The sequence below is a fragment of the Anoplopoma fimbria genome, chromosome 9, assembly GCF_027596085.1.
Source record: "Anoplopoma fimbria isolate UVic2021 breed Golden Eagle Sablefish chromosome 9, Afim_UVic_2022, whole genome shotgun sequence".
NCBI lineage: Eukaryota > Metazoa > Chordata > Actinopteri > Perciformes > Anoplopomatidae > Anoplopoma > Anoplopoma fimbria.
Window position 1 is genome coordinate 8,953,571 of NC_072457.1, and position 27,669 is coordinate 8,981,239.

Sequence of the window (27,669 nt, forward strand, 5' to 3'; positions counted from 1 at the left end):
AGGCACACACGTGTGTGCGCGTGTGGACATTTGGGGTCGATTAAAGTGTATGACCTCAATGTGTTCTCTGTTTTTTATACTCTTTTATGGATCCAAATGTTTCAAATCATTATATCCGAGTAATTGTGACATGAAATAAGTAAAACGTGTATGACTGACGAGAATAATAATAGCAGGGTGGAGAGAGAAGACTAAGTGTAGTCAGTGTGTGAACAACAAAAAGGGCAATTCAGCTGTTATGTTTCTCCGCATGCACTCAGGATTGAAAAAGGACAAGTGAGTGAGAGTGTATATAAGCTTGTGAGAGCTTGAGAGTAAGACAGAGGGAGACAGAGGGAGACAGAGGGAGAGAGCTTTAGCCTGGCTTTTTCTCTGCTGTGCTTTTCAGCTCCTCTCTCACTGGAGAAAGAGGCGTGTCCATGGACCAGTATAAAGTCCAAGGAGAGCCACTCGTGTTGAGCCATTCTCAGGAGCGAGTCCGTAACACTGCACACTGGCAAGAGGAGACAACTGCAGCTGTGACTGAAAACGCTGCATTTTGATGACCTGCTTTGCATTTGGACACTTGTAGACCAGATTTTTTGGTGTTTCATTAGAGGACTGGCGAGCCTCCGGACTCAAACTCGAAGAGAGAGCAAGACACACCTGAACACAGTGGTGGATATTCCTTCCTGCCAGTGTTCATTCCAACATAACAAAAACTATTTCTTATCACCACTACATTCGCCAGCCGAGCAGATCAAGGGCAGGCTCCAATTTCTGCGAAAATTGAATCAGAGGAGCGGAGAGGCAATACAGCAGAGGCATTGTATCTCTGCAATTGAAACACTAACCAGCTGAAAATATCAAAGACTGTCCTGGACAAAGGGTTCCTCTCAAACCTCCCTTTAGGTCTAAGATCTGCTGTTGAACTAGAAAGTGATCAAAAGCTGCACAACACTCAGAGAAAAGGGAAGCAAAGTGAAGCACATACAAGGGCAAAGGATTGCGTGCAGGTGTCGGTCCTGCCATGGTGCGTGGAGGTGGCGTGGCCGTAGCTCCGTCCTGCTGGGGCCTTTGGGCATTTGGCGCCCTTTCGCTGGTGGCACTGTGCTGGTCGGACCAAGCCATCCGTTGCCCGGTTTGCTCCGAAGAGAGGTTAGCCAGCTGTCGTCTGCCGGATGGCTGTGAGGAGACTGTGCGGGAGCCCGGCTGCGGCTGCTGCCCGACCTGCGCCCTGGCGAAAGGGGTGCACTGTGGTGTCTACTCGCCCCGATGTGGCACAGGCCTCCGCTGTTACCCGCCGCGTGGCGTGGAGAGGCCACTGCACTTGCTGATGCACGGCCAGGGGGTTTGCACTGATGAGAGAGAGGTGGAGGAGAACTCAGGTGAGAGCAAAGGGGTCAGAGTCTGAACTTCTTTACAATGGCCACTTCTTCTTAGTTTTAGTTATTGTCAATTATAATTAGGCACACAGCACCAAAGCATTTACACCACATGTGTTATCTGCAGATGTGTATGTCAAGATGCTTGCATAGTATGCTGACCAGGTCTCTGGCGTCTCGGTGTCCCTCTACCTCTGTGGACCCCGAGCAGACCAGAATATTTTCTGTCTACGCACCCTGGGCCTTACCTTAGCCGGGCAGGGTCAGAGTTGGGGGTGGGGGGGTGACAATGTGCTGCTTGTTTACCCTAATCTCGGCTAAGCCCTGAACCAGAGTGTGGACACACACCAGCTCCTCACGCATGGCCTGATGGGAGAGCGCACACAGTCCCTCTGCTGTCTTGCGGCTGCTCGCTGTGAAAGGGGCCCTGATGTAAGACGCAGAGCAGGCTTCAGAGAGGAGAGCGCTGTGGTGATAGCCGAGGCGGGTGTGTGCAAACTAGTGTGCTCCACGACTCATTCTACTCTATGTGTATGCTGCATGTGTCTGCACTCTTTATGGCATTGTGGCGGGCAAGGTAGTTACCTGTTTTTGCAAGGGAACCATGCATTTGGTTAATGCAGATGACCACACTATAAATGTCCTTTCCCAGCAACCCTTAGGGGGGGGGGGGATTACCTCATCATGTCAATGTTAAACTGAGATCCTGCAGGTAGTCAGGGGGTGCTGGCAGTGAAATGAAATGCATTGTGGTGGTACTGGGAATGTGAGAGTCTAAGTGTGTGTGGGGACCTGAATATGTGTGTGTGTTTGTAATGGGAGTAGGTAATAAAAGCCGCTGTATGAAATGACTGTAATGGAGTGTGGCCAGCCTGGGGCTATTAGAGCTCTCTGCAATCAGTAATTCACTTGGTGCTCTTTCATGGATGCCCCCATTCCTCCTCCTGCTGCTGCAGATGTCTTACTCTTCTTCTACTGCTGATGTCTCTATCACACTCTTTTGGTCTAGCTACATATTCTCCTCTTTGTTGTTGCATTCCTCTTGCTAAGAAGAAAGTCTGTTTCCACTTTCACACAGTGGGATGTCTCATACTGGATGTCTTATCTGCAGATCCAGTTCCAGTTCACTGCTTTGACGTTAACTTATTTCTACTGATGTAACAGTCTCCACTGTTTGTCTTCCTTTTCCCTCCGCAAAGGGAGTGGTGTTGATTTCCATCATGCCATATGAGACAATTGTTATAATGTGTCGCAGACAAGTTGGTTCTTGCATTTGTTCCAGATTATCCACTAACAGGCCCACTGAGCCCAGTCTCCCAGATAGTTACTGGTAATGGCAGTAGCGCCAGAACACCAAAGATTTGGATGAACTTAGCCAATATAAAACTCCCAGGACTCTCATCTTTACTGCAGCATCTGTTTCCCCTGGACAACCCCCGTACCCCCCACCCCCACCCCAACAACCCTTAGAGCGCATCGCCCACCACGTCCAGCTCCTTCATGAGGATGAGCTCATCGGCACTCTTGCTGCCAGAGCTGAAATGAGAGCCTTCTGCTCTCTGTGCAGGGCCAGTATAGGTTAGGCCTGCACATAGCATGACTAAATGGAATCAGAAAGAAGACGAAAGCTGTTTGCAGCATGATAAAAGCGGAGGGCTGTCTCAGCTTGGCCCGGCTCTGTCCATCCAAATCAGTTTATCTTTCCGAATATTCATTATTTCTGCTCTTTGATTCTGCTTTTTCTGATCAGCTGGCCCAGAATGTGGTTATTGTGCATTGGGGGGGGACTGAGGATCCTTGATGGAAGATTTTTTGGAAAGTTTATAAGTTTTGTTTTTGGTGTTCTGTAATTTGAGTGCTGGGTTTTGTTTACCTCCACACTCCATCTCACTCCTGGAGTCTGTCATAACAAAGCGGGGAAGGTGCTGCCCAATAAATCTCACTGTAAATCAATTCTTCTGGGCAGCAGCTCAGAACCGCTCTATAAGAATGTTCTCTGTAAACCATGGCAGCACAGAGAGACAATCAGAAAGGCGTGGGGGGGGGGGGGGAGAGGCGAGGAGCAACTCCAGTCACAAGCAGGAGATTTCCTTTGTGGCGCATTCACCGTACTTATGCATTATTAAACAAGGGGGTGCATCTCCTGAATACATGTCTGACACTGCCCCACTCCTAGCAACAGTGAACATGCTAGATAAAAATAGAAGAGGGGTTTTGAAAATCCTAGAAAATTCATGATAAAAAGGACTCTAGGATAGAGGCAGATCTCAGCAGCACATTGAATGGAATTTAGGGTTTCAGGCTAATAGTTGCAGCTCTGCATCGACATAATGCAACATAACACTTGTATCACAAAGATTTGTGCTGCCCTTTGATTGCAACTTAATTTTAAGACAACTTTCTGCTAACTACAAATGACAGAAGTACGAAGTAATTCATGAAACCAAGCTGGCAAGAGTTATGACCAGTGGTCCATTTTCTTTGGTTCAAAAATGTGTTTTTCTCTCAAAAATGTATCAACCTTAAGGCTATTCTTGAACCAAATTTCCATGGCAACAACAAGCATTACCCTTCATTTTACGACAAGGTCTGAGACAGGCTCTAGTGCATCTTAATATCTCATTCCTAGAAACCCTGTCTATCTTAATACTTGGAATAAATCATCATGCGTATGTTGGCATCTAATACTGCATTCCTGCAGAGTCTGCCTTGGTGTCGTATTTAAATGCTTCCCCCTGACAGTGAAACGGATATTATTTACAAACTGATACAGATGTCAGATATGAAAAGTCTTACACCTACAGGCATTTAAGGAGTTGCACGAATGAGGCTGTCGATGGAGCCAGACTCTGTCCAACTACGCCCCAGTTTACTGTGACGCACATAGGTCTTTATGAAAGCAGCATGCTAACCTAGATTTTCCTTTCTCCCACGAGCGAGGACTCCTCAGCATGTTTTGGTAGTTGTATTTAAGAAGCGGATGTATTTTCAGAGTGCTAGTGTAGATTTCCCCCAAAACCTCTTTTAGCAGATGTCCCTCAATGTTGTACATTTGCTTTCTTCGGGTGATGCAGCACATTTGTACAGCTGGGGCTCTCGTGCAGGATTAACTGTGATTAGCCCCCTTCTAGTGTTGGGGCTGAGAGATACATAAACAACCATACATTGTCATGAAACAGGCCTAATCTAAGGAGGACAGTGAATCCTCATAAACTGAGATTTCAGACATGAACCTATTAATTTGGCAATAAAAAATAAATATAATAAAAAATAAATATTGTATTTGTTACGAATATTCCAGGTAGAACACCCATTCACTGGCCTGTAGAAATACTGTAGTGTTAACAATTTCCTCTCCTTGCACTTCCACTTAAGACCCTGATTCTGTGCATAAATTAAAACAAGAGCAATACACTCGCATTTAAGTTAATGATGTAACTCAGAATAGTTTGACCTAATTTGATGCAGCTGCAGGTTTCTTTCTATTTATAGACCTATTCATCACATGTAGAAGTACTATCAGTGCATCAACAAGTGATGGTTGAGCAGGATTAACCCAGCTTGCTATAAAATAATTCACTTACAGGTCTTCTCGCACATAAATCTACAAAACAAGTAGTGAAGGAGTTATACTTATGGAGTTATGTCTCTGAGGTTTTACATGACCTTAATACCTCAGTTCAGTTTGTATTTATGGATAAGTGACACAGATGTCTTTTAACATGAGTTTATCTAAATTGAAAAATAGGATCGCATCCTGAAAACTATGACTCTCAGAAGAGGCATTGAATGTAGGGAAAACCTAAAACTGCACTCCAGTTCGCAAAGTGGGATTTATTTCCATCATGCAGTTTAATGTTTGATCCAAAAGATTTTTGTCAGGATAAAGAATATTTATTCTGAACTTGATCCATCTGGGAGACTTTGTGCTCTATCCTTTGTTCATATTTAGTTTCTCTCTGATTGGGGATGTTAAAGACTCTCTATATTCAGAGCATTAATATAGCAGCAAACAGCTATATGCTATGTAAAGATATAGTGGAGTAATTTCTACCTGAGCAGAGAAAGAAGTCAGTCTCCTTCTGTGTGTGTTGTAATCCGAACTTCTCTGTGCTTTGTTTGCTGCCACGCTGCACTGCTCTCTATGGCGGTTACAGCTGATAATGCTGTCAAGGTCGACAGCGTCACCGCGGAAGCGTAGCAGAAAGCCTCTGGTTCCCCCTCAGGTAAACACTGTTAGCTCTTTCAACACTGTTGCCGTTGTTTGCACTGTTAGAATTGGTCAGCCGACGCGATGTTAAGAGCCGTGTGGAGGCAATAGACATGCTCTGAACTTCATATTGAGAACCTTTAATTATTAACTGGTCAACCGTTAACTGGCAACAAGAAGTTTAACCGATTTATGCTAAATAGGATAAACAGAAAAAAATAATTTAACCTTTTTTCTTGTAAAGCTGAGCAAAACTCAGAGCAGTGGCTTGTCACTAATGGGAAAGTAGCTGGTCCACCTTAAAAGTCAGCCCACCTATAATCAGCCTGGGCCGAAGATGATACTTCTGGGCTAACCTCCATCACTTGTGGGCGGCTGTGGCACATGAGGTAGAGCGCTTGTCCCGTAACCACAAGGTTGGTGGTTCAAAGTCCTTGAGCAAGACACCTAACCCCAAGTTGCTCCCCGGGCGCTTCGTTGCAGCCCACTGCAACACTCACTGCACTGCTACGTTTACAGCTATAACGTTACTGCTACCTTCAAGCTCACGTTCATTGTGGGTTAACAAGGTTTGATTATCGATCAGAAAAAAAGTTAGCATCCCTATCTCTGATCCACACCTGTGTGGGTTATATCTGTCTTATTAGAGACATTAAAAGTATCAAATATTACACTTTTTCGTTTATCAAATGTATATAATCGTGTCTATTGTGTACACAATCTGATAATCTCATGTTTTCTTCGATGAAAATGAATAAACTACTAATAAGCTGCCATGGCTTAGAATGATAGTGGTTTTATTTTTGGCTTCCATTTATGTTGACTTAGTTCTAAAGCCACAATGTTTAGCAGACTATTCTCCTAAATAAAATATATAATACCTGTGAAATTAAAAAGGGGCTCTCGCAATTAAGGAATGAAGTGCATGCATATTTAATTCCTTTCAGATGTTTTGCTCATAATTATTCCCTACTTCTTGAAGATTTAATCAAACACGACAGCAAACTGCTGGTGCTCTATTCTCTTTGATCCAAACTGACAAACATGTCGTACCTCGTACATGTTTGTTTTATCATCAGTTGAGTGGCCAAAGCAGCATCAGACAGTGCGGTCGCAGCAGCAGGTTTCCGTTACACAAAAGTTGCCTTTGGGATTCGGTATTGATTCAAGTTGATTTAACTTCATTTCACATCTTTCCTTTGAAAAATGACACTTTTCCAAAATTTCCCTTGGCCATACAACTGCACTAGACATAACCTCTGATGATTAACTGATTCAAAGAAATCTCCTGCCTGGAAACCAGGATCCAGTGTTGACTGAAAAGAACAGTTTTTTGGTAGGAAGCCTAGGTGACTTTTGAGCTTGCTGCCAGAAACCGCTGAAAAAACACTTATCAAAGTGTTACAAAACTTTTTGGATTCCCCAAAGAGTATTCATTTTTCGGGAGATTAGTTGCTGTCAATAAAGTATAATCTATTCTCAAGGAAAGTTACAACATGAAAAACAATGTTTTTCTCTGAAATTCACATGTAAACCACACTAGGCAAGTTGTGTTTTGTATTTTGTTAAAACCAGGCTAATACCTATGTCTGTAAAACATAAATGAATAAAGCAGCAGAACAGAAACGACCCTGGCTGAGGCCAAGACCTCAGTAATGGAGTTGATGCCTGTGCAGTGAGCAGTGGCTCTCCATTGCACAACAGTTAGGATGGATTAAATGCAGAAGACAAATAGCGTATATAAGATTAATAAAGTTTAATTTAAGATCTCAGTAATATTGATTTCACCATTGCTCTATAATTTAATTTCTGTTTCTTTTCTATTTTGACATGTGACATAAACAAAAGTTTAGACTAAAGTAATGCTTTACTTCCCTCTCAGGTTAAATGTTTTCAGTGTGTTTGTTTCAGAAAAGTGCTATGGCACTAAGGCTGCATCAAATGTAACTTTTCTTACAGTTGAACCTTCTATAATGATTTGCAAATAAAGCTTTGAAGCTTCTTTGCTAATGTTGGCAGTCAAATTCAAGTTCAACATTCGAATGCTGAACGGTATTTCTGTGCAGTTGCAGATAAAGATTAGGCTACACTTATATTATATAATTAGTTAATATAAACCTTGATTGTAAAAAATGTCATTCTGTAGCCACTATAACCACATATGCACCTGTAACCACACCCAACAGTGATGTCACAGTGTACTTATACACCTTGAAGTACATTCCTACATCCCTGCAGCAAATTAAGAAACCAATAGAGGTTAGAAAAAACAAGGATTTTCTTTAATAGGAATCCTTTAAGTGAGTTTTTTTAAAGATTTGGGACCAATATATGTAATGAGTGGGACATTTTACGGTGGGAAAATATTCCAGTCAATATTCTATATGCCTTACACCATAACAAATGTCAATACAGGAATATCTGTGATAAGCTTATATTAAATGATACTTCAGTATCTCTACACCCTGTAACTCAGCAGCTTCTCTAACTGTTAAAAAAAAAAAAAAAAAAAAAGGCTAATCTCTCTACCTGCGGCCTGTAACAATCCTCAGTGTATCTATATTCGCTCAAATTAAGAAGTTATTTTTTAAACGGGTGCATCCCAGGCATTCGTACAATTGTCTCACATAGTGGACTCTCGTTTGTCTATGACCCAATATCTTAGCTAGTGGAAGTATAAACCATAGAAAAGCACTCTGCCAATCTGGCTGAGCATAACTAAATATTTACTTGAGGAGGATATTTGTCTCTGAGGTTTACAAGTTGAGACTTAAAGCCACAAACAGTGGAATTTGAAATCTGACGACCCCTGTAATTCCTTATGTCACTGTTTTACAGACTGCAGGAAGAAGACAAACATAAAAACTTGGCATGGACTTGTCATGATGTAGATCAAACTATCTATTTGTAATGAAATTGTAAAGTGATGTTTCCCAAGGCAGAAAATGTGTTCATCTGCTCGCTCTATCCTATAATGAATGATGCTCATACGGCTGGTGGCCAGTGTGACGAATACATTTCCAAGTGCGGCAGCTGATTTGTGACAAAAAATCTTAAACTAAGAACTTGATTGAGCAAGCAATGATTTTTATGTTTATTAAGATCTGTCTTTATCTTTGCTGTGCACCTGTGAATGGCAATGCACTGCAATGTGTCAGCTCTAGGGCTGATAATACACCTAAGACCTATATGTCAAAAGTTAAGAGCTGCTCAATTCCAACCACACAGAGAAGTTGCAACTTCCTCCACAGAAAACAGCAGTGGTAGCAAACAGGACATGCCACCCCTGACCCACTTCTAAATCACTTTGGCTCGCACTACGAAAGAGTGTGGAATCGGAAAAGTGTGAACTAGCAAAAGAGGTGAATGTGCAACGTGGAACAAAGGAAACAGCTGAAGAGCTGTTTGCTCTTGTGCAAGAAAATGCTGATGAGCAAGCCTTTACTGCAAAAAGATTAAAAACAACCAAGATACCCCCATTGGTCCTCTTCCATCTCCTGTTGCAAAGTTGTAAAGAATAACACAGAAAAGGGTCCAGGATCAATATCCGTATTACAGCAGGGCCAGGAATAGCTCAAGAACTAGTACTGCAAGGAAAAGCTTACTGGTTTGGATTGTGTGTATGTATGCGTTGTGGACCTAAGAAAAGGCTGCAACTTGCACACGATAGAGGAGGCTACTGGGCCACCTTCATAGTCTCTTTGCCAACAGCAATTAACTGAATGGCTGGCAGTGACCTTAGATATTAACCAGAACTCAGATGTGCTTCAGACCGTGAACGATTCCAAAATGGTAAAACTGCAGTGCTTTGATTCCGGTGCCAATCTGTAAAATGCCATGGGTTATGAGCAGAGAGCATAAACTCTGCCAAGTATTACAAGCCACAGGTGAAAAGCTGCATGGTTGTACAAACAGACAGGCATGCACAACCTTTATCCTTGTGCCCCCCAGCCACCCAACCACCTCACACACAGTTGTGCCCACTCGTGACAGTGCAAATACCCTCTAACAACCTCCATCTGGCACAGACCGAGGTTGTTGTGGAGGGGTGGAGTAGGAAGAGGGAGGGGGGGCATTTCCTGAGGAAGCAGCTGGCTGCCTGCCGGGCCACGGCACTCCATCTATCGTTTAGAAAGCCTCGGAGCTCGTGGCATGGCTGTGGTGCGGGAGTTGAGTACCAGAGCAAGAGCCGAGATACAGATTACCCCCCAGAGTGGGAATAGGGCTGTGTGTCCTTGAGGTTAACCTGGCCTCAATTTTTAGCCTCCATCTCACCATGCTCAGCTATATGGGATGTAATGTAGAAGGAAAAGGGGGAAAGGCAGAACAGCTCCTGCTCTGACACCCAAGCTTATCATTAATATAATGGATGATGCCTTTAATTATGCTCATATAATTCAAACGTGATATTGAAAGTAAATGGATTTGATAAACTGTTTATGTTATGCTCGCAGACACCTCGTTGTCGGATTTAAGGAACTAAAGTATTATTCCTTGTCCTTTAGCAATAGACAGGCAGGACGAGATCATCCCGGACCACCCAAACAACAGCAACATCCGGTGCAGTCCACAGGACAAGCGTTGCATACAGAAGACCCTGGCCCGACATCCTCCAAAATCCACAAATCAGAGAAGCAACACCGCCAGGGAGGAGACCAAGGCAGCACTGGTGAGAGAAACCGACCTTTTGACCTCTTATCAGCGGCACTGAAAACAACAAACTCAAGCAATCCCCTCTGCAGCACATGCCTCGGCCCAAGCAGGTGTTTTACATTAAGGCTTTATAGTTCCAAAGCCACAAGCATGACTGTCAGGTTGTAAATGTACAAATTAGTTATTTACAGACCGTAACATTTAATTGCAGTCTTGTGAAATAAAGTACAGGTGCACGTTGACATCAACATGCAATTTGCTGCTTTCACATTGGCAAGAGTAGGATCATAAAATCCCAATTAATCTGTAACAGGCTGGTTGTATCACATTTTAGTACATTCATTTATCACAGAAATGTGTAACATGAATGCATAGTAATACCACAGACTCCCACATAAAGAATGTTTTATGTTTTTAAAGACTTTCTGGGATTGCTGTTGGCTGTGCTGAATGATTAAAAGAATCTGCCAGAATGAGGCATTCACATGAGGTCATCAGTTGGCTCGTAAATCAACCAGGCCCACTATCAGCACTCTTTGCAGATACATGCAGAAAAAGTGTAAGAACATTTCTTAGTGTCAAATCAAATCCTGTGTGATGTTGAGTTTAGCTATCACCTCACTAAAGCACTTAAATTACATTTTTTTAATAAATAAATCACGATGGCAATTAAAGTTGGCATTTTTCCAATTTGCCTTCTCATTATGTTCTTCAGACAATCCGAGATGTTAATTTGGCATTCATGCCAAGACATTTTTTTGCACCACAGTAAATGTCAACACGCAAACCTACATCTGGAACGCTGCTTATGTGTACGAACATCAAATGAAACATGATTTCTCTTACAGGCTCCATGTCGTGCTGAGCTACAGAGAGCGTTGGACAGACTGGCGTCGAACAGCCGCACACATGATGATCTCTTTACGATCCCCATACCTAACTGTGACAAGAACGGAGATTTCCACCCTAAACAGGTCTGTGGAATCTAGCACACACTTGTTATGAGCTTTATTGAATTTACTGAGCAGACCACTATTTGGCTTTGGTTTGCACTGGTGATCTGCAAATCTCAATTTTTAAGCCAATTCAAATTAAAATGCCTATCTTTATACTTCCAACAGTTCCTTTCAAACAAGCAAACTGTGGACTTAAGCAAAACAGGCCTTGCAGACGATTAAATTTGGTCATTTACTAGTTCAAGATCAACACAAGTGTCTCCAAGCATACAGTCGTGGTAACGCCATGTTCGTATTTTTCCAAATTCACATGAAAGTGTTTTTTTTTGTTGTGTCCAGGAACAACAGTTAAAGGGCGTGTGTAAAGTGGTTTCCCCTAAACCGTTAAAGATAACCACTTTGTTGCTGTGATGGATGAAATTAGCTTATGGATGCAGTTACTTTTCTGTCGTGCAAGATTGGGCAACTATGCAGATAAGAGTGAGAGAATCAGAGCACATAAAAACACTGATAAGCCTGCTGTGACTTGTGTATGCAATCAAAGCAGCAGAGTGAGAGATAGAAAAGAAAGCTAAGGCACTAGTCATCAAGAGTCTGAGTTATGTTGATTGTGTAACAAGTATCTCTTTCTGCTCAGAATCAAAGGCATCTGTTTACTGTTTAACTCAATCTGCACTGTGGTAAACCCTATTGGGAAGTAAAGCACAGGTCAAAAGGGACAACTGGCAATCATTTCATGGCAGGGTTGCTCTGGGATTGTTAACTGGTCTTGGCGGCTTCTTGACACTGTAAATCACTACAGAAAAAGTACAAATTAACACTATAAAGGTTTTTATTACATTTATATTATAATAATACTTTAATAATAAAAAATAAATAAATATAAATATAATATTTTTTTAAAGTTCACAGAAGGAATCTCTTGCCCTCAGGTGTGAATCTAATGATTATATATATATATATATATATATACACACACACACAAAAACCGGATCACACATGCAGTCCTTTGACCATTTGACCAGGACAGTGTGTACAAACCAATAAAAACATATTTAAAAGCTGCAGGTCGAATGTTAACCCAGAGGAATATGGCCCTGCCAACAAAGCATCCACTGCTCTTCAAGATAATAGTCTGTAACCTCTTACCTAGTGCTCAGTTCCATATAAACCTGCATTAAGTGATTATTGAGGGCAGCACAACTAGCTGTAAAAACAACACAAACACAAATTATCTCTGTAACCAAACATGTTCACGAGTAGTTGGAGCAACATTAGCATTAATTTGGATTTGTGTTTGATCCACCTGGTGAATTAAATGCCAATATTGGCCCTCTTTTAGGTCTGTTTTGCTCTCCTGCCAAACAATGAGCAGTGTTCCAGAGATGCACCAGGATATTTCTTGAAAGTCAGAGTCAAGTCTCAAGTCTTTGAGCTACAGTAGAGACCAAATCAAATCTCAAGTCTTTAAACTAGAGTCCAATTCACGTCTCAAGTCTTTGACAGATATTCTAAGTCAAGTCTCAAGTCATTGAGCTACAGTAGAGACCATGTCAAGTCTCTAGTCTTTGAGCTAGAGTCCAAGTCAAGTCTCAAGTTTTTAAACTAGAGTCCAAGTCAAGTCTCAAGTTTTTGAGCTACAGTAGAGACCAAGTCAAGTCTCAAGTCTTTAAACTAGCATCCAAGTCAAGTCTCAAGTCTTTAAACTAGCGTCCAAGTCAAGTGTCAAGTCTTTAAACTAGAGTCCAACTCAAGTCTTAAGAGTCCAACTCAAGTCTTAAGTCTTTAAACTAGAGTCCAAGTCAATTGTCAAGTATTTGAGCTACAGTAGAGACCATGTCAAGTGTCAAGTCTTTGACCTACAGTAGAGACCAAGTCAAGTCTCAAGTCTTTAAACTAGAGTCCAAGTCAAGTGTCAAGTCTTTAAACTAGAGTCCAAGTCAAGTGTCAAGTCTTTAAACTAGAGTCCAAGTCAAGTGTCAAGTCTTTGAGCTACAGTAGAGACCAAGTCAAGTCTCAAGTCTTTGACAGATATTTTAAGTCAAGTCTCAAGTCTTTGAGCTACAGTAGAGACCATGTCAAGTCTCAAGTCTTTAAACTAAAGTTTAAAGTTTAAAGTTTCACATATTTGAGCTGGAGTAAAGCCCAAATCAAGTCTCAAGTCACTGTGTGTGCAACTGAAGTCAACTTTAGTCCAAGTTCCCATGTGTGCTGTGTTCACCAGCTAGTCGCCCACATTGTTAGCATGCCGTTTGGTGCTGGACAGGGAGTGTACAGTGGGCTTTTAAAGCCATTGTATATGCTGATGAGAATCGTGAGCGTTAACCAAAACAGAAAAGTTGCGAGCACTAAAACCAAAATACAGATTTCAAAATGCCATAAAGCCCAGTAAAGCTTATAAGAACTGCAGAGTGCCATGATAAGTGTCTGTGGGTTTATCATTACGAGCAACAACTTTCACGTTACTCATAGTACTTTCATCCATTTTTAGTACAAAACATTTATTACAGCAACTTTAATATTTGAACCTGAAGTTGAAGAAGCTGTTGTGACTAAAGTATTTTATATATTTTCTGTCCACAGTGTCATCCAGCACGTGACGGCCAGCGGGGAAAGTGCTGGTGTGTGGATCAGAAAACGGGCATGAGGCTGCCAGGCCCGCTGGAGCTGCGAGGGGATCTGGATTGCCACCAGTTAATGACCGCTACCCTGAGAGATTGAAGAGTGGAGAGGCTTTGGGGGTGCAGTACCAGCTGAATTCTACTGACGTTTATTAGTAGAACTACACGAGGAAATGACTTTGCTCTAAAGCCTCGCTTCACCTGAGGCCAACGGTACTTGAGCCTGCGCAACAAAAAGGAAACCATTGATTTGAGTTCTTTTGCTATTTTTTTCTTGTGTGTGAGAGTATGTGATATCTGAGTCTTTTGAGCACTTGTTGTGTATTGTTTCTACTATTTGAACTTAAGACCCTTATGTCTTAAGACACATGCGCTTTAAAGTTACAGGTGGCAGAAAAAAACTTTCCACATGTAACAGTTGTAATTGTGATTGTTTTTAGAGAACAAAATATGTTGTTTTCTGGAGCTTAACAGTAGGGTTTTCTTGAAAAGTATAAAAATACATCACCCATCAGATAATCAGACCAAAATATGACATTTGTTTTATGCTCTCTGGAGGACTAGACCAGTTGGAATTACTGCATCAGGACAATCCAGAAAGAGTAATTAAAGGGTTGCGTACTGGTTTTTCACACAATTTGCATAATTGGTTGTAACGTATGGCTCTTATTCTACCGCCCTTTATGTTGTTAACTCAACCCATCTGGTCAGAAGGTCAAAATAAAGCACAAAATGTGTTTGCAAACACAAAGTCTAGTTTAGTGACGACACAACAGTAGCAATAAAAGATGGGACGAGAACAGATAAAATGAAACAAGAAACAGGGAAACAAAGGAATGCAACAAACCACTGCTATGAGTTACTAAATGATAAGCTATAGCTTTTCACAACATCAAGACCAAAGTGAAAAGTGAGATAAGTTTGAACAACTGTATCTCTGAAAGGCCAGAATAGATTTGCTTCCTCTCCCTGTGGTTAACTCTGCTTCCTCTTTTTGCCGAAGTGCTCTCTCTAGCATCGAGCTCCAGAGGGACTTGCAGCATAGCGGGGCTAGACACTCTGTACACTGCTGATAGGATAATCTTCTTTCTCCAGCTGGTGCTAAGATGCCAGTGTGACTTTCATGTTTGGATGAATATGCTTCAACATACAGGATTTCTCTCCAAACAGACTGCTTGGCAGACCTTTGGTGGTGCTATATACTGATTGTGCCAAAATACAAAAAAAAAAAAAGAAAAAAGGAAAATGGCTTCTGCACTTTTGGGGCATTTTTTAGGATTGTAACAGAAAACTGGGATTTTCAGGAAGTTGAGCAATTAGCATCACCAAGTGTGAGGATCACCTAAATGTGTGACCATCTGCACTAGCTATTGGCAAAGGCTGCTTTCAATGTGTGTTTTGAATGTTATTGTTAAAATATAAAAGAAACATCCCACCTTGGCACTGCACTATCACTGCATGTTACGCAGGCGTGATGTGCTTAAATATACAAGCAGAGTGTAATAAGTTTTGACGATTAAACTCCTGGCAGCATAGCAAGTCCTAGTTAACGTGAATCTTTGAATGGAGGTGGTGTAGCAGTAAAGATAGCATAATGATTATGAGGAAACCACAATTTCCTCTTTTTATCTGACAACACTAGTGTTCAGCTTTCATAGCATAACTGGTTCTACGTAGCTACTCAAATATTTTAGATACTGTAGGTGAGACTGGTAATATTCTTATAGCAGTTTGATTGTACAGGCGTCGTTAATTTCGTGTTCAGGGCAGAGCAGCAGGTTTAAGCTAGTGGTGGTGTTTGGACAGCCTGCCTTATCTTTTTCATGGGAAACTTTGGTTATAAATGACACAAGCACAAATTGATCTTGTGTGGATAGACGGCCAGTATTAGTGTTGCTGTCCCACACAGAACAGCATAAATGTCAACCTAACAAATCATTGGTGTGTAGATTACAGTGCAGTATTGTCAGATAACAGCTAGACAGACATCACACAGCTTTGTTCTTTCTGTGTCTCCACACACTGATATTACCGTAACATCCGGTAAGCTTTAAATAGGACTATTAGAGCACAACACTCTGAAGGGGGGTCCATTCAGCTCCACACAGTTATTTAAAAGTGCCATGAAAACTATTACTGTTATCGATATTATAATGCATTTTTGCACATTTTCCATACTGAATTTGGTCTAACTTTTTTCCCTAAAATGCATAAGAATATGCATATATAAATAGTGAGTGAGTAAAGTAAACTCATCTCATTTTGGTGCTTCTCTCATTCTCTCACTCTCATTCTGTAAGGTAGAAAAACTTTAGCTGCAAAATGTAGTTGCTCTCACCCAATAATCTCAACACAGAAAGTGGGGACAGTTAAGATACTGTATGGGCCAGCCCAATACCAAAATTAACATCAGAATGAGGATTTCTCTAATGTATCTTCAGTGAATCCTGAAGCTTCATGAGGGTAATATTTTGGAAAGCAATCTTTCTACTATTTGGACACCTAAGAACTCGAAGGGTGTGTTTTCAGTGCACATAGTCTTCTATCTTCTGTCTCACTTATGAAATTGGAATAAAAGAACTAAAAGAGAATTGCAATGCATTTTCAATAGATTCACATCCTATATGTTTAGCCATTATAAAATAAACTAATAGAAATGATCTAAGGTGACAAAACTACATACTGCGAGAAACGTAATCTAATTAATGAAGCCAATGGTCAGTTTTCTGGAAACCAAGAAAATTCCACTAAAAAAAGGAAATGTATCCAAAGGTTGTTGATAGAAGATGGTTTGGATCCAAAATCATTGCTACAGCTTAAAATTGTCAAAAGCCAAATATCATCAAACTTTTTCCAAAGATTACGAGCAAAGTATCTGGAGATATCAATACTCATTCAGTGAACTGCATGTACAAAATCAACTAATGAAGTGTAACTAAACACATTTCTCTGTTAATTGTAATAATTGAGAGGGCAAATGGAAAATGGTTTTGGATTTGACATTGTTAAGGCCTCCCAACTACTCAAACTGTGTATTTACGTAAGCTATAGTACGTTGCTTGATCTCTAACATTGCTGTACTGAACTATAATTGCATTTCTCGAGAATAGACTGTCCCTGTTTGCCTTTAATATTATATATTAACGTGTAGAAGATATGAAGTAATGTTTGCATGCATACAAATCGACCAGGGTTGGAAACAGTCTTGTGTATCTTGTCCAGAGCAGGACCGTTGTAATAAAACACTGTGTGTGTGATGAAAGAACTGAAATATAGAATTTCAACAAATGAGATGATCAGTTACATTGTAAATGTTTACCTGATGAAATTGTACACATTGTAATACATCAATTAAAACACTTTAGAAACTACACTTCTCTTGCTGTTGTTGTTATTATTCTTAGCAGTAGTAATATCAGTTTTAGTATTGGATGATTTTGGCTTATCATAGATATATTGGTACCAGCAAATATGTTGGCCAATAAGTCACAGGAAGTACAAAACGCCATGCTACAGCTATGTTTTCCAGTAGCTTGTATCACATAGACATAATACAAAAAGAATAGATACATATAACTAGTATATAAAGATGAACTAGTCATTGGTGGCTATTCTATTTATCAAAAATGTATTAACTAGCCGTAACATGTGATTAGCCACATCAGATATGACTTTATAATTTAATGTTTATCATAGTTCAGAAGTTTATTATAGTTTTATAAAAGTTTTAAAGACTTTTTAAGTATTTGAGTCTTATTTATTTAATGCAACATATTGTTGATTGTTTGCGTTGTTGTTTTTATTTATTGCTGATACCAATTTAACACCCGTCAAAGTTGGGTGTTTAAAACATACTTTATATTTGCCGTATGGGTTAGGTGTTTGATAGGATTTATTTTTTGACAGTAAAATGTTCTCATCAAGTAGCGGTGGTAGCACTAGCAGCAATGCTTACATGTGATTTGTTAGGCAGCAAAAAGTAACCAAAGCATCAATAGATACTGTGCCAAATGAAACAGGAAACCCATTTTTGGATAAAAGGTTGCAGGTGCTTGATTACATAATGAGCTGTGCTCCAGGATGTACTTTACATTAGAATTTACAAGCAGAGCAGAGCTTATCAGTCTTTGTGTTTCTTTCATCAAAAGGTAAAAATGTCAAATTGTTGCCTCAGGTCAAAGGCGAAATATTAAACATTTACGGTTGACTTTTAGGAATTTATGAAACAAACAAAGTCAGAAGGAAAATGTGTGATATGTTTCCCTGAGCATAGTGTGAATGCTGGTTTGACAGACTGGTTAATGATTAAACTCAAGGTATTTGTCAAAGGGATACCTCTGGAATGATACATCATAATAATCTGACTGCAGCAGCTTCTAAAAATACCTCCACCATCCACCACCAGAGTAAACTCTCAAGTCTGCTTAGTTCCACTGCCTGAGTCTATTTTGGGGAGCTCTACAGGCTTAAGAACTGGGTCTGAAGCTGCATTAAAAAAACAGCTTTACTGGTTTTCCTTTGATTGATTAAAATTGTCACAGGCCCTCCTGCCTCTGGGCATTTACAATCCCACAGCTGTGCCTGGGAGGCCCTGTGCGAGTGTCTGTGTTAAAACTGCACAGTAGCTTACAGGAGGCATGTGACCTCCGCCCTACCTCCAGCTGGACTCCATCACAGGTGTCCAACGCTATACAAGGTCCTCATGCCCACGCCTTGTGTGGAATCTGCTCCCGTCCCATCCGTGCAGGTTTCTGGCCATTGTCTGGTGGATGAAAAGAACATTTAGCACCACACCTGCAGATGAGATCACAACATTGTCTGCATGCATATTATACAGGATGCAGGTCAAGCAGAAATAAAATAAGCTATCAAGTGTGCAGTGCAAACAGAGGTCACAATGAACACAATCAATTAACAAATCCAAGTACTATTCGGGTTGAATGGACAGAGATGTAGGCTAAATCCTACAGGCTTTGGACTGTTATCTTTAGTGAACACACTATTACAACTATTGACCTGGGCGGCTCTCAAACAATGTGAACAAGAATGCAAAGTATTTCAGTTCTAACAACAATGGAGCAGTGAATAGAGCAATGGTGATTTTTTTTTCAAAAGCTTACTGGCCTGTGAAGCCTCTGTAATGCAACTTACGGTATGCTGACATAATGAATACATTTTCTTTTTTAAACAACACTGAGATGATAACATTGTGGAACAAAAATGCATCTGCACTTCCATGGCACATTTTTTTGACATGAGGTGATGTATTTTGCAGTCAAGATACCACTGTAAGTCAGCTTTTTATCTCCATTATGTTTGTGACAAATCCTACCATGATGCACATCTGCATGGGAAAGATAAAGCTATGTATGTAAAGATGTGAAACCCCCATTTAGCTGCACTGTTAAAGTCACCTTCTGTTTCACATGAATGGACTGACTGTCCTTGAGGAGAGAGATATATTTCTGCTGTCACACTGATAAGTGAGATCTGCAGCAGTGACAGCTGATGGCGAGGAGCATCACCGTGGAGGCACAGCTGTAATGAGGAGAGGGTGGGGGGGCAATTCTGGAAGATTCTGCAGGAATCTCAGGAGTGGACCCCGTTTCACTGGTTTATTGTGGGGACTGGTTCTAGGAGCTAGGTGGGTTAGCCTTCCCTGTCAAAGGGGCACTAAAGGGATTAGGGTGAGTTCTCTCACTTTAGTATACAAGCTTGTCACCATCAGAATCTATGGGAGCGTGCATGTCTCCAGATGTGTTGGTTTGACTTGACGTTGCATGCTAATACTCTCAGATGTCATCTTCATGTAGGGAGCTAAGCTAACGTTAGCTCAGCTGAGGAGACGAGCTACCGATGAGCTAGTCGGATATCTAGCTACACTTAAAACAATGCAATCACAGCTAGCAGACGACGTATGGATGCATAGTAGCTAACCAGGCTACGTAGGAAACAACATGACAGTGTGTGCATCACTAGCATGGTGGATGCTAACGCTAGCCTAGCCGCTAAGTGGATTCCGCATAGATGTAGCGTTAGCATCGTTGAGCTAATGTCGAGGCTAGCCTGCGTCGGCATGTCTTTGTTTTGTGTGAACCACCATGTCCACATCATATGAACCACCATGTCCACATCATGTGAACCACCATGTCCACATCACATGTTCACATCATATGAACCACCATGTCCACATCATGTGAACCACCACCACCATGTTCACATCATGTGAACCACCATGTCCACATCATATGAACCACCATGTCCACATCACATGTTCACATCATATGAACCACCATGTTCACATCATGTGAACCACCATGTCCACATCATGTGAACCACCACCACCATGTCCACATCACATGTCCACATCATGTGAACCACCACCACCACCACCATGTCCACATCATGTGAACCACCACCACCATGTCCACATCATGTGAACCACCACCACCACCACCATGTTCACATCATGTGAACCACCATGTCCACATCATATGAACCACCATGTCCACATCAAACGCTGTCACCCTTTCTCTAACGTGTATATTACAGAGCCAATGCCTGGGACACTGATACCTTCTCCTCACTGCAGACATGTCAAGTAAGGACCTGGGAGTGTTTGAGCCTCAGTGTGATGTGAAGCTCTTCATGTGTGATACAGGAACATCTCAAATACACCAGACTGTTACTATGAATCAATATCTAACATGTGTTCATGATCAATAGAGAATTGATTTAGGTCTCATTTGTTATTGATGGTTTTATTTCATATATGAAGCAGGTATTGTTAATAAATAACTACACATAGCTGAGAGTTAAGTTGTAGAATTGTAATAAATGGTCTGTTTCCTTTGACTGATGCTGTTGTTTCATTCACCACAGAGAGACCATCCTATGCCCCTCCCCCTCCCCCTGCCCCTACAACAGTAAGAACTCCTAAATAAGTTTTACACCAAATATTTTCTAGGTATGCCAAGTTAAGCTGATGTTGCTGTTTGGACACTTCATTTAAGTACATGCTTTTTAATGTACATTGTTCAAAGAGATGCGTTTTTTTGTTGAATTCAAAAACCCTGATAGGGATGAAGACTGTTGTGCTGATGAACCACCGCTTCTGAAATGATTATTTCTTTATTGCCTCAGCATGAATGCAAGTTTCTTTATTTTGCATTTTCCCAGCTTTTTTCAGTGGTTACTTTATTTTATTTTTTTGTCTTGGGGTTCCCCCCCCTCCCTTTTTCATGTAATTTCACATTCATATTTCTGTCTCATTTATCTCCATCAGCAAATGCCCAACACTGCCGGGTTTGTGGGCTACAACCCATACAGCCATCTGGCCTACAACAACTACAGACTGGGAGGGAGCCAAAGCAGCAACAGTCGGGTAACGGTATGAATATTAAGAAAAAAGAAGGTGAACAAAAAATGTCAGGCAGACCCAAGTGGACAAATTAAAACCTGTAAGCGTTCACTTCCATGCAGAAACCTCTGCAAGCATCAATAGCATTGGAGCTTTTCACAAGTTCGACCTTTGCTTTGTTCAGTGCAAATAAGATTAGATACATATTTTGCATTCCTGCTGTTAAAAGAGCAGATGCTGCAGAAAAGTCTGTATGCAAAGCCTCACTCACTCTATTACTGAGAATGAACCTGTAATGCATGTCATTTTAAACTCCCTCTGCCGTCTCCATCACAGTGCAGGCTGGTTAAGAGTCCATCTGTGTGTATTCAAATACCACCTGCCTTTCATAGTCTGCATTTCTGACAGCCATGTAAAGTAACCCATGCCACCAGTGTTGCCATGGTATTACAGACTCGCTGCATGGCTCTGGCTGCTGAGCAGTAATTCAGTCACTGCATGCAAGCTGTGGTTGGCTGACTCTGATAATGGCATTATGGGAAATCTCAGCTTAAGTGGGTTTTTTGTATTTTTCTTTCACAGTCAGCGCTATTCCATTGTACCCTGTTGGGTTCCTGACTTGTGTATGGCCTCAAACTGTCATTAATTAAATCAAGTTAATTGAATTGATAAGAAATTACTTTGATGCGACATGTATTTGATTCTAGGTTTTGTTTCATATTACATAGCATGCAACTGCACATAGTTTCATGAGCTGACCTTAGCGTAGGTAAGCCAGTGTTTTTAAGGGTTGCCTGATAACTCCACAGCAACAGTGCCTTAAGGTGACTCTTTTTCTTTATTTACCAGAATTCCTCTGGAATAAATATCCCAAAGCCACCCAAGCCACCTGATAAGCCATTGATGCCATACATGAGATATAGTCGCAAGGTAAGTAAACAGTGTGTAATTGCTGCATTTTGCCACATTATGTGCTCTGTTGGAAGACAGAGATGCTTTGCTTTTAAGATATTCTATGAGCTCAGAAGACGTACATTTTGTTTCAGACACTAATAGCTGTTTATCGAGGTAGGTGTGAAGCTAAAATAAGCTAGGACTGTCCACATCACATAGTGGGATTTATCAGCTTGGAGATGGAGCTTAAAGCACACGGCCTCCTCTGGTTTGTGACCTCTCTGCATAGAGATAACATCTTAAAGTCCCTCCAACCCAACCCAACTCCACACCCATGTCTGGTTCTCATCACCAGGTTTGGGATCAAGTAAAAGCCTCCAATCCTGATCTGAAGCTATGGGAAATTGGGAAGATAATCGGTGGCATGTGGAGGGACCTCACTGATGAGGAGAAACAGGATTATTTGAATGACTACGAAGCAGAGAAGGTTGGTTGTTTAACAAGAGGTGTTTATGGGAGTTTTCTGATGGGTGACCAGTAGATGTGTCTCTAACAGTTGTGGGTCCCTCCTGCCATCATTCCTTACTTCCTGACAGTCCTAATTAAACCTCTTTCCCTATCATGTCGGAGTTGATAGAAACGAGGGCCCACGTTATGTCTGCTTGCCATCTCGGTTTCCTCGCCATTCCTTTCATCTTTTCCACCGTAGATTGAGTATAATGAGAGCATGAAGGCCTATCACAACTCGCCAGCGTACCTGGCCTATGTCACTGCAAAAAGCCGGGCCGAGGCAGCCCTGGAAGAGGAGAGCCGCCAGAGACAGTCCAGACTGGACAAGGGCGAGCCTTACATAAGCATCCAGCCAGCAGAGGATCCAGATGGTAAGGCCACTCACCTAAATGCTTTGTCTCCCAGGGTTTAGAGCACTGTGGCAGAGCTGTATTTACTGTAGCACGACCACACAGAGTTGCGAGTCCCCACACCATGACACCGTGTTATCTTTCCCCCCTTCTACCCCGCTACATCCACATTTTTGGTAATGCTACTTCTGAAATGCCATTTCTGCTTTTTAGCTGCAAAATGGAACAAACTTTGTCTTTGTTTTTCACAACTGTTTACATTTTGTAAGTATTCTTGGCATTGGTTTGGACATAATTGCAGAATTTACATTCTTTTGTCTGTTGTTTTTAAGACTGACACAAACACACACACACACACATATACACATACACGTTAGACAAGCCAGAAGAAGACGTTTGAGTTACACCCACTTCAAGGAAATTATGCTTGTCTGGGGTAGACATAGTAGAAGATAATGATGTACAGGAAAACTACAGATTAAACAAATTTCTATTCAGAAACACCCCAGACCATACAAATGTCAGAGCTTGTATCCCAGTGGGTTATGTTCTCAAAAGACTGCACGTAGGTCAATGATTAAATGAGATTAAGCTCTCTGGCTGGCTACAAACTCAGAGATTGGGCTTTAGTAATAAATACGGGCTGAAAGAAATTCTACGCTGAGCTGCTGCCTTGAGCCAGTTTCTCCTGTTCTGTTCCTAATGGCATCAAAACAGCTCAGAGATAACAGGCCTGTTAGACACATACAATCAAAGGCAAAGGATGGTCTATCATGCACTGTTGTGAGAAGTATGTATGGTGGTTGTTATGGCAGTAGAATTAACCTTCAACATTAAATTAACTATTTGTTGAAATTTTATATTGGGTGTAATGTAATCGGGACAATATTGGCCATTCAGGAGGTGCCATGTATACTTAGAATCTAGTGCAAAAGAACCTGAAACAACATTAATCATGCAGAGTATTGTCAAAAAAGTTCGAAAACATTAATGAGACTGAATTCCCACACACTAACTTCATAATGTATGACTTGACTGTTTCCTGTTGTGGTGTTAGACCAACTACGTGAGTAACATTTGAAACCTTCAACGTGGCACATGAGATGGAAACCCACACGTTGGTGCACAGCAGCAGCTCAGGTGATGAGAGCTTTTGTTGCATCAACCAGAGGTTTAGCAAAGCTTTGCCACAACAAAGCCAATAAGGAGCGCCTCGAATATGATACTGTTGAACAGTGTTGGCGAATGGAAATTTGTCAACACTTTACCTTGTAGATCCTCCATCACATTATTATTGGTTATTACATCTGAGTGAACTAAACAAGCATCATGTTGGAACATTGCATTGCATACAATGCTCTCTTGACTGTATACAGACACAGTACTCCTCATACATCCTCGTAAAGCATGGAAAAAGGAGAATGGGAGGGTATATATATACATATAGATGCTTCTAAAAGTTACTCTAGTTCTTGATTTTAGTTGGAATTAATTTGTAAATAAACAAATAAAAAAAATACTGAATCTGTCTGGACTTTAGTCCTTATTCCTGCAGTGTGCAAGAAGTAACCAAGGGTAATTCTTCTTGCACCATCACCCTGTATTTAAATGGTGGTAGAGTATTAATTTAAGACAAAGAAGAACATTTATTGATAAATTAATATTGCAGACTACATCTTGAAACTGTCCACATACACTGTGTTATAATTAACCGCTTGATCCATTTGCCTTACAATAATGGTTCCGGCAGGCATGTGAATATTTATTTTCTAAGACAATGGTAACAACTCTGATGTTTTTTATGTCTTCAGATTACGACGACGGGTTTTCTATAAAACACTCAGCCGCAGCTCGTTTCCAGCGCAACCACCGTCTGATCAGTGAGATCCTCAGTGAGAGCGTAGTCCCAGATGTGCGCTCAGTTGTTACCACTGCTCGCATGCAAGTCCTTAAACGCCAGGTGCAGTCTTTGATGGTACACCAGGTATGATCAAGTTGTGGTCTTCTAATCTTCACATAGTGGTGGCATTAAGCAGACAGCTTTGTTTTTATTGGGTTAATAATGTTATAACCATGTCGGATCGGACCGTGTGTATCATGTGTCACAGAGAAAATTGGAGGCAGAGTTGCTTCAGATTGAAGATCGCCACCAGGAAAAGAAAAGAAAATTCATTGAAGCCACAGAGTCGTTCACAAATGAGCTCAAAAGGGTACGTCATCTTTGACATCATTGTTTACTCACACGCAAGCTTCATTTGCCTGTTTACCTGTACAATGTGCAGCTCTGGTTATGTGCCAGTGTACATCTGTGTCAGAACAGCTGCAGCCACCAGCTGCAGCTGTTCTGACACTCATATAGCTGTTAGTGGTTACAATTTGTAGCCCTAATAATATTTTTTGTTCTGAAACGAGATGCAGCACTGTGCAGTTGAATGCACTGTCTACTCTCCACAACAGGCGGCGCCATTTATCCTTCACACATCTTACAGCATCTATTCACTGACAGAGAAGTAGTATTTTGAAAAAGTACTGAAAACCTTGTTTTAGTTATGAACATAACTCATTCAGCTTAAATTATTTTGCTATGCCAAGTTGTAACCTTGTGTTCAACCTGCACATGCACGTTCAACCAATAGTAAACTTTGAAAAGGGAAAAGAGTTCAGCGATTGTTTTCTTCTTTCTACATTTAATCCCAAATTACTGTACTTTAAAGCTGTGCTGTCTGAAGGTGGAAGTTGACATGGAGAAGATTTCTGCAGAGATTTCTGCAGCAGAAGACGCAGCTCGCAAACGGATGTCAGACCGTGATAAGGATGCAGGAGACAGAGGGGCAAGAGATACCCCGACCTGTGTGTTGGCAGAAGAAGAAAAACACATTTGTGCAACACATGGCAACAAGTCCCAGCAAAACTCTCAAATTGAAAGTAGCAACAAAGAGGGCGAGGAAGCAGAATCCAACAGCACAGATACACCAGGTTAGCAACGCTGGTCTGTATTTATGGCTTTGCTGCTTTCTGGCTCTCTTGCGGGCCTTCATGTTTTTTTAACATCATGCAATCTTCTTGTTTCTGGGACTCAGGAAAGCCAAAAGCTTCAGAGGAGCTTGAGACTCATCCAGGCAGTGAGGAGGGGGCATCAGAGGACAAGGAGAGCGTCCCAGAGGGGGCCATGGAGGAGGGAACCAGCGACAGTAACACAGGCTCAGAGACCACCTCTGCTCAGACAGAAGATGCCCCGACTAGTGAGCCATCAGAGGGGTCCAGCAGAGCAAGAGCAGCCCACTGAGTCCAGCAAAGTTCATTCATCTGTGAACTGTAAGGCGATCATTACGGCTGCTTGTCTCCGGTATCACCCTCTGACATTTATTGCACAGTACCATCTTAGTTTGTCAAAGAATATGAAGATCATTTAGATGGGCTCAATGTTTTAACACGAGTTTGAAAACACCAAGGCTTGCAGACATGCGCTGGATACAAATAAATTATAAAAATGTAAGGCTGACAAAGCAAAGGTCCCGTTTAAAATCAATGGCTGCTAAGTGCGCCCTTGTGAAAGCACTATATTTCCTCCACAGGCCTCATTGCCATTTGGAAAAAACGATACATGCCCTCTTCAGCACACACCGATACATATCATTAGCAATCTGTCTGGCATACCCCAGATTATCGCAATTTAAGACTGGCTATTTAAAAAAAAGCTGTCACATATAACAAACATTGTCCGGTGTTATATTTAACTTTTGTCCTTTGTATTGTAATGTCCTTGTTGCTTTCATTGTTATTTTTGCATGATGCAATGTTAAAAAATAAGTTGGCATACTTGTGAAGAGTGATGCTGGGGTGACCATCTCCTTGCCAGGAGAATATTTGTTTACTCTCCTTATCAGTATTACAGTGACAGTATTGTCTCAGGAGTTTGTAATCAGTAGTAGTTATTTTTGTTATTTATTATCAGCGTTTTTATTAAACTTGTGTATTGATTGTCCCGGTTCATATATATATCACATGATCATCAATGCTGTACAATGCTCGACTACCAGTGTTCTCAAGTTTGCTAGCTGTCAATCAAATCAAAAGCAGTACGCTTAGAACATGTCTGTGTTATGATGAATATTGCATTATCAACAGAAAACTTTTAAATGTACCGTAATTGTGTACACAGTGTAACGAGGTTTGCTTAAACATGGATGTTCATGTCGTGAAAAATCTTGAAGAACAGTCATAAACATGCAGTCTTACAATGAATTTCCTTTTGAATATTTATACCAATAAACTTTTCTACCCTGAACAAGTCCTCACTTCAATTGTTTCCCAAAAACATTTGATGCAGGCAGACTATCTTTTGTATAAATAGATATAAATGTACATTTCCAGTACAAACATGCATGATTTAAAATGTATAACAAACTGTTTTCTTTGATGACACATTACTGTAAGCAATCATTATGCATAAAAGATCACAAACAAGAATGCCGTAAACAGGTATGCAGAGGCTTGTCAGAAACATTCAACTCAACTCATTGTTGCACAAAACGTTCTGCTCTTTGCACATAGCTATTTGTCCTTTGCACAGTATAGGTAAGGGAAGTGGGTAAGATGAGAGGGAATGGTTCTGATTTCCTGTTATCAGTGCAGAACTAGCAACCTTCCTGATAGTTCTGTTGTATTGTCACAGAATGCAGCATTAGACCCTAATGGAAAGATTTAGACCTGACAGGAGATATAACTTTATGTGTAATGTTTTCTATGGG

At 41.1% G+C, this 27,669-nt stretch overlaps 2 protein-coding genes across 4 annotated transcripts; both read left to right on the forward strand.

Annotated features, from left to right (window-relative positions):
* The first annotated feature begins 473 nt into the window (after positions 1 to 473).
* LOC129096071 (insulin-like growth factor-binding protein 4) lies at positions 474 to 17,168 on the forward strand. The gene is made up of 4 exons (XM_054604725.1): positions 474 to 1,367; positions 10,080 to 10,243; positions 11,076 to 11,201; positions 13,767 to 17,168. The coding sequence occupies exons 1-4, from the start codon at positions 1,010 to 1,012 to the stop codon at positions 13,902 to 13,904; spliced, it is 786 nt and encodes a 261-aa protein (XP_054460700.1). The 5' UTR covers positions 474 to 1,009; the 3' UTR covers positions 13,905 to 17,168.
* Positions 17,169 to 19,391: 2,223 nt separating this feature from the next.
* On the forward strand, positions 19,392 to 27,198 carry LOC129096062 (SWI/SNF-related matrix-associated actin-dependent regulator of chromatin subfamily E member 1-like). 3 transcript variants are annotated; one of them, XM_054604713.1, is made up of 11 exons: positions 19,392 to 19,491; positions 20,357 to 20,405; positions 20,687 to 20,730; positions 21,090 to 21,194; positions 22,014 to 22,094; positions 22,414 to 22,545; positions 22,768 to 22,939; positions 24,730 to 24,902; positions 25,027 to 25,128; positions 25,633 to 25,894; positions 25,999 to 27,198. In XM_054604713.1, exons 2-11 carry the CDS (start codon positions 20,399 to 20,401, stop codon positions 26,202 to 26,204), a joined length of 1,284 nt encoding a protein of 427 aa, XP_054460688.1. In that variant the 5' UTR covers positions 19,392 to 19,491; positions 20,357 to 20,398; the 3' UTR covers positions 26,205 to 27,198. The 3 variants fall into 3 exon arrangements, with proteins under 3 accessions (XP_054460688.1, XP_054460690.1, XP_054460689.1); XM_054604715.1 differs by having other exon boundaries at positions 21,090 to 21,188; XM_054604714.1 differs by having other exon boundaries at positions 19,429 to 19,448.
* Positions 27,199 to 27,669: the final 471 nt, after the last annotated feature.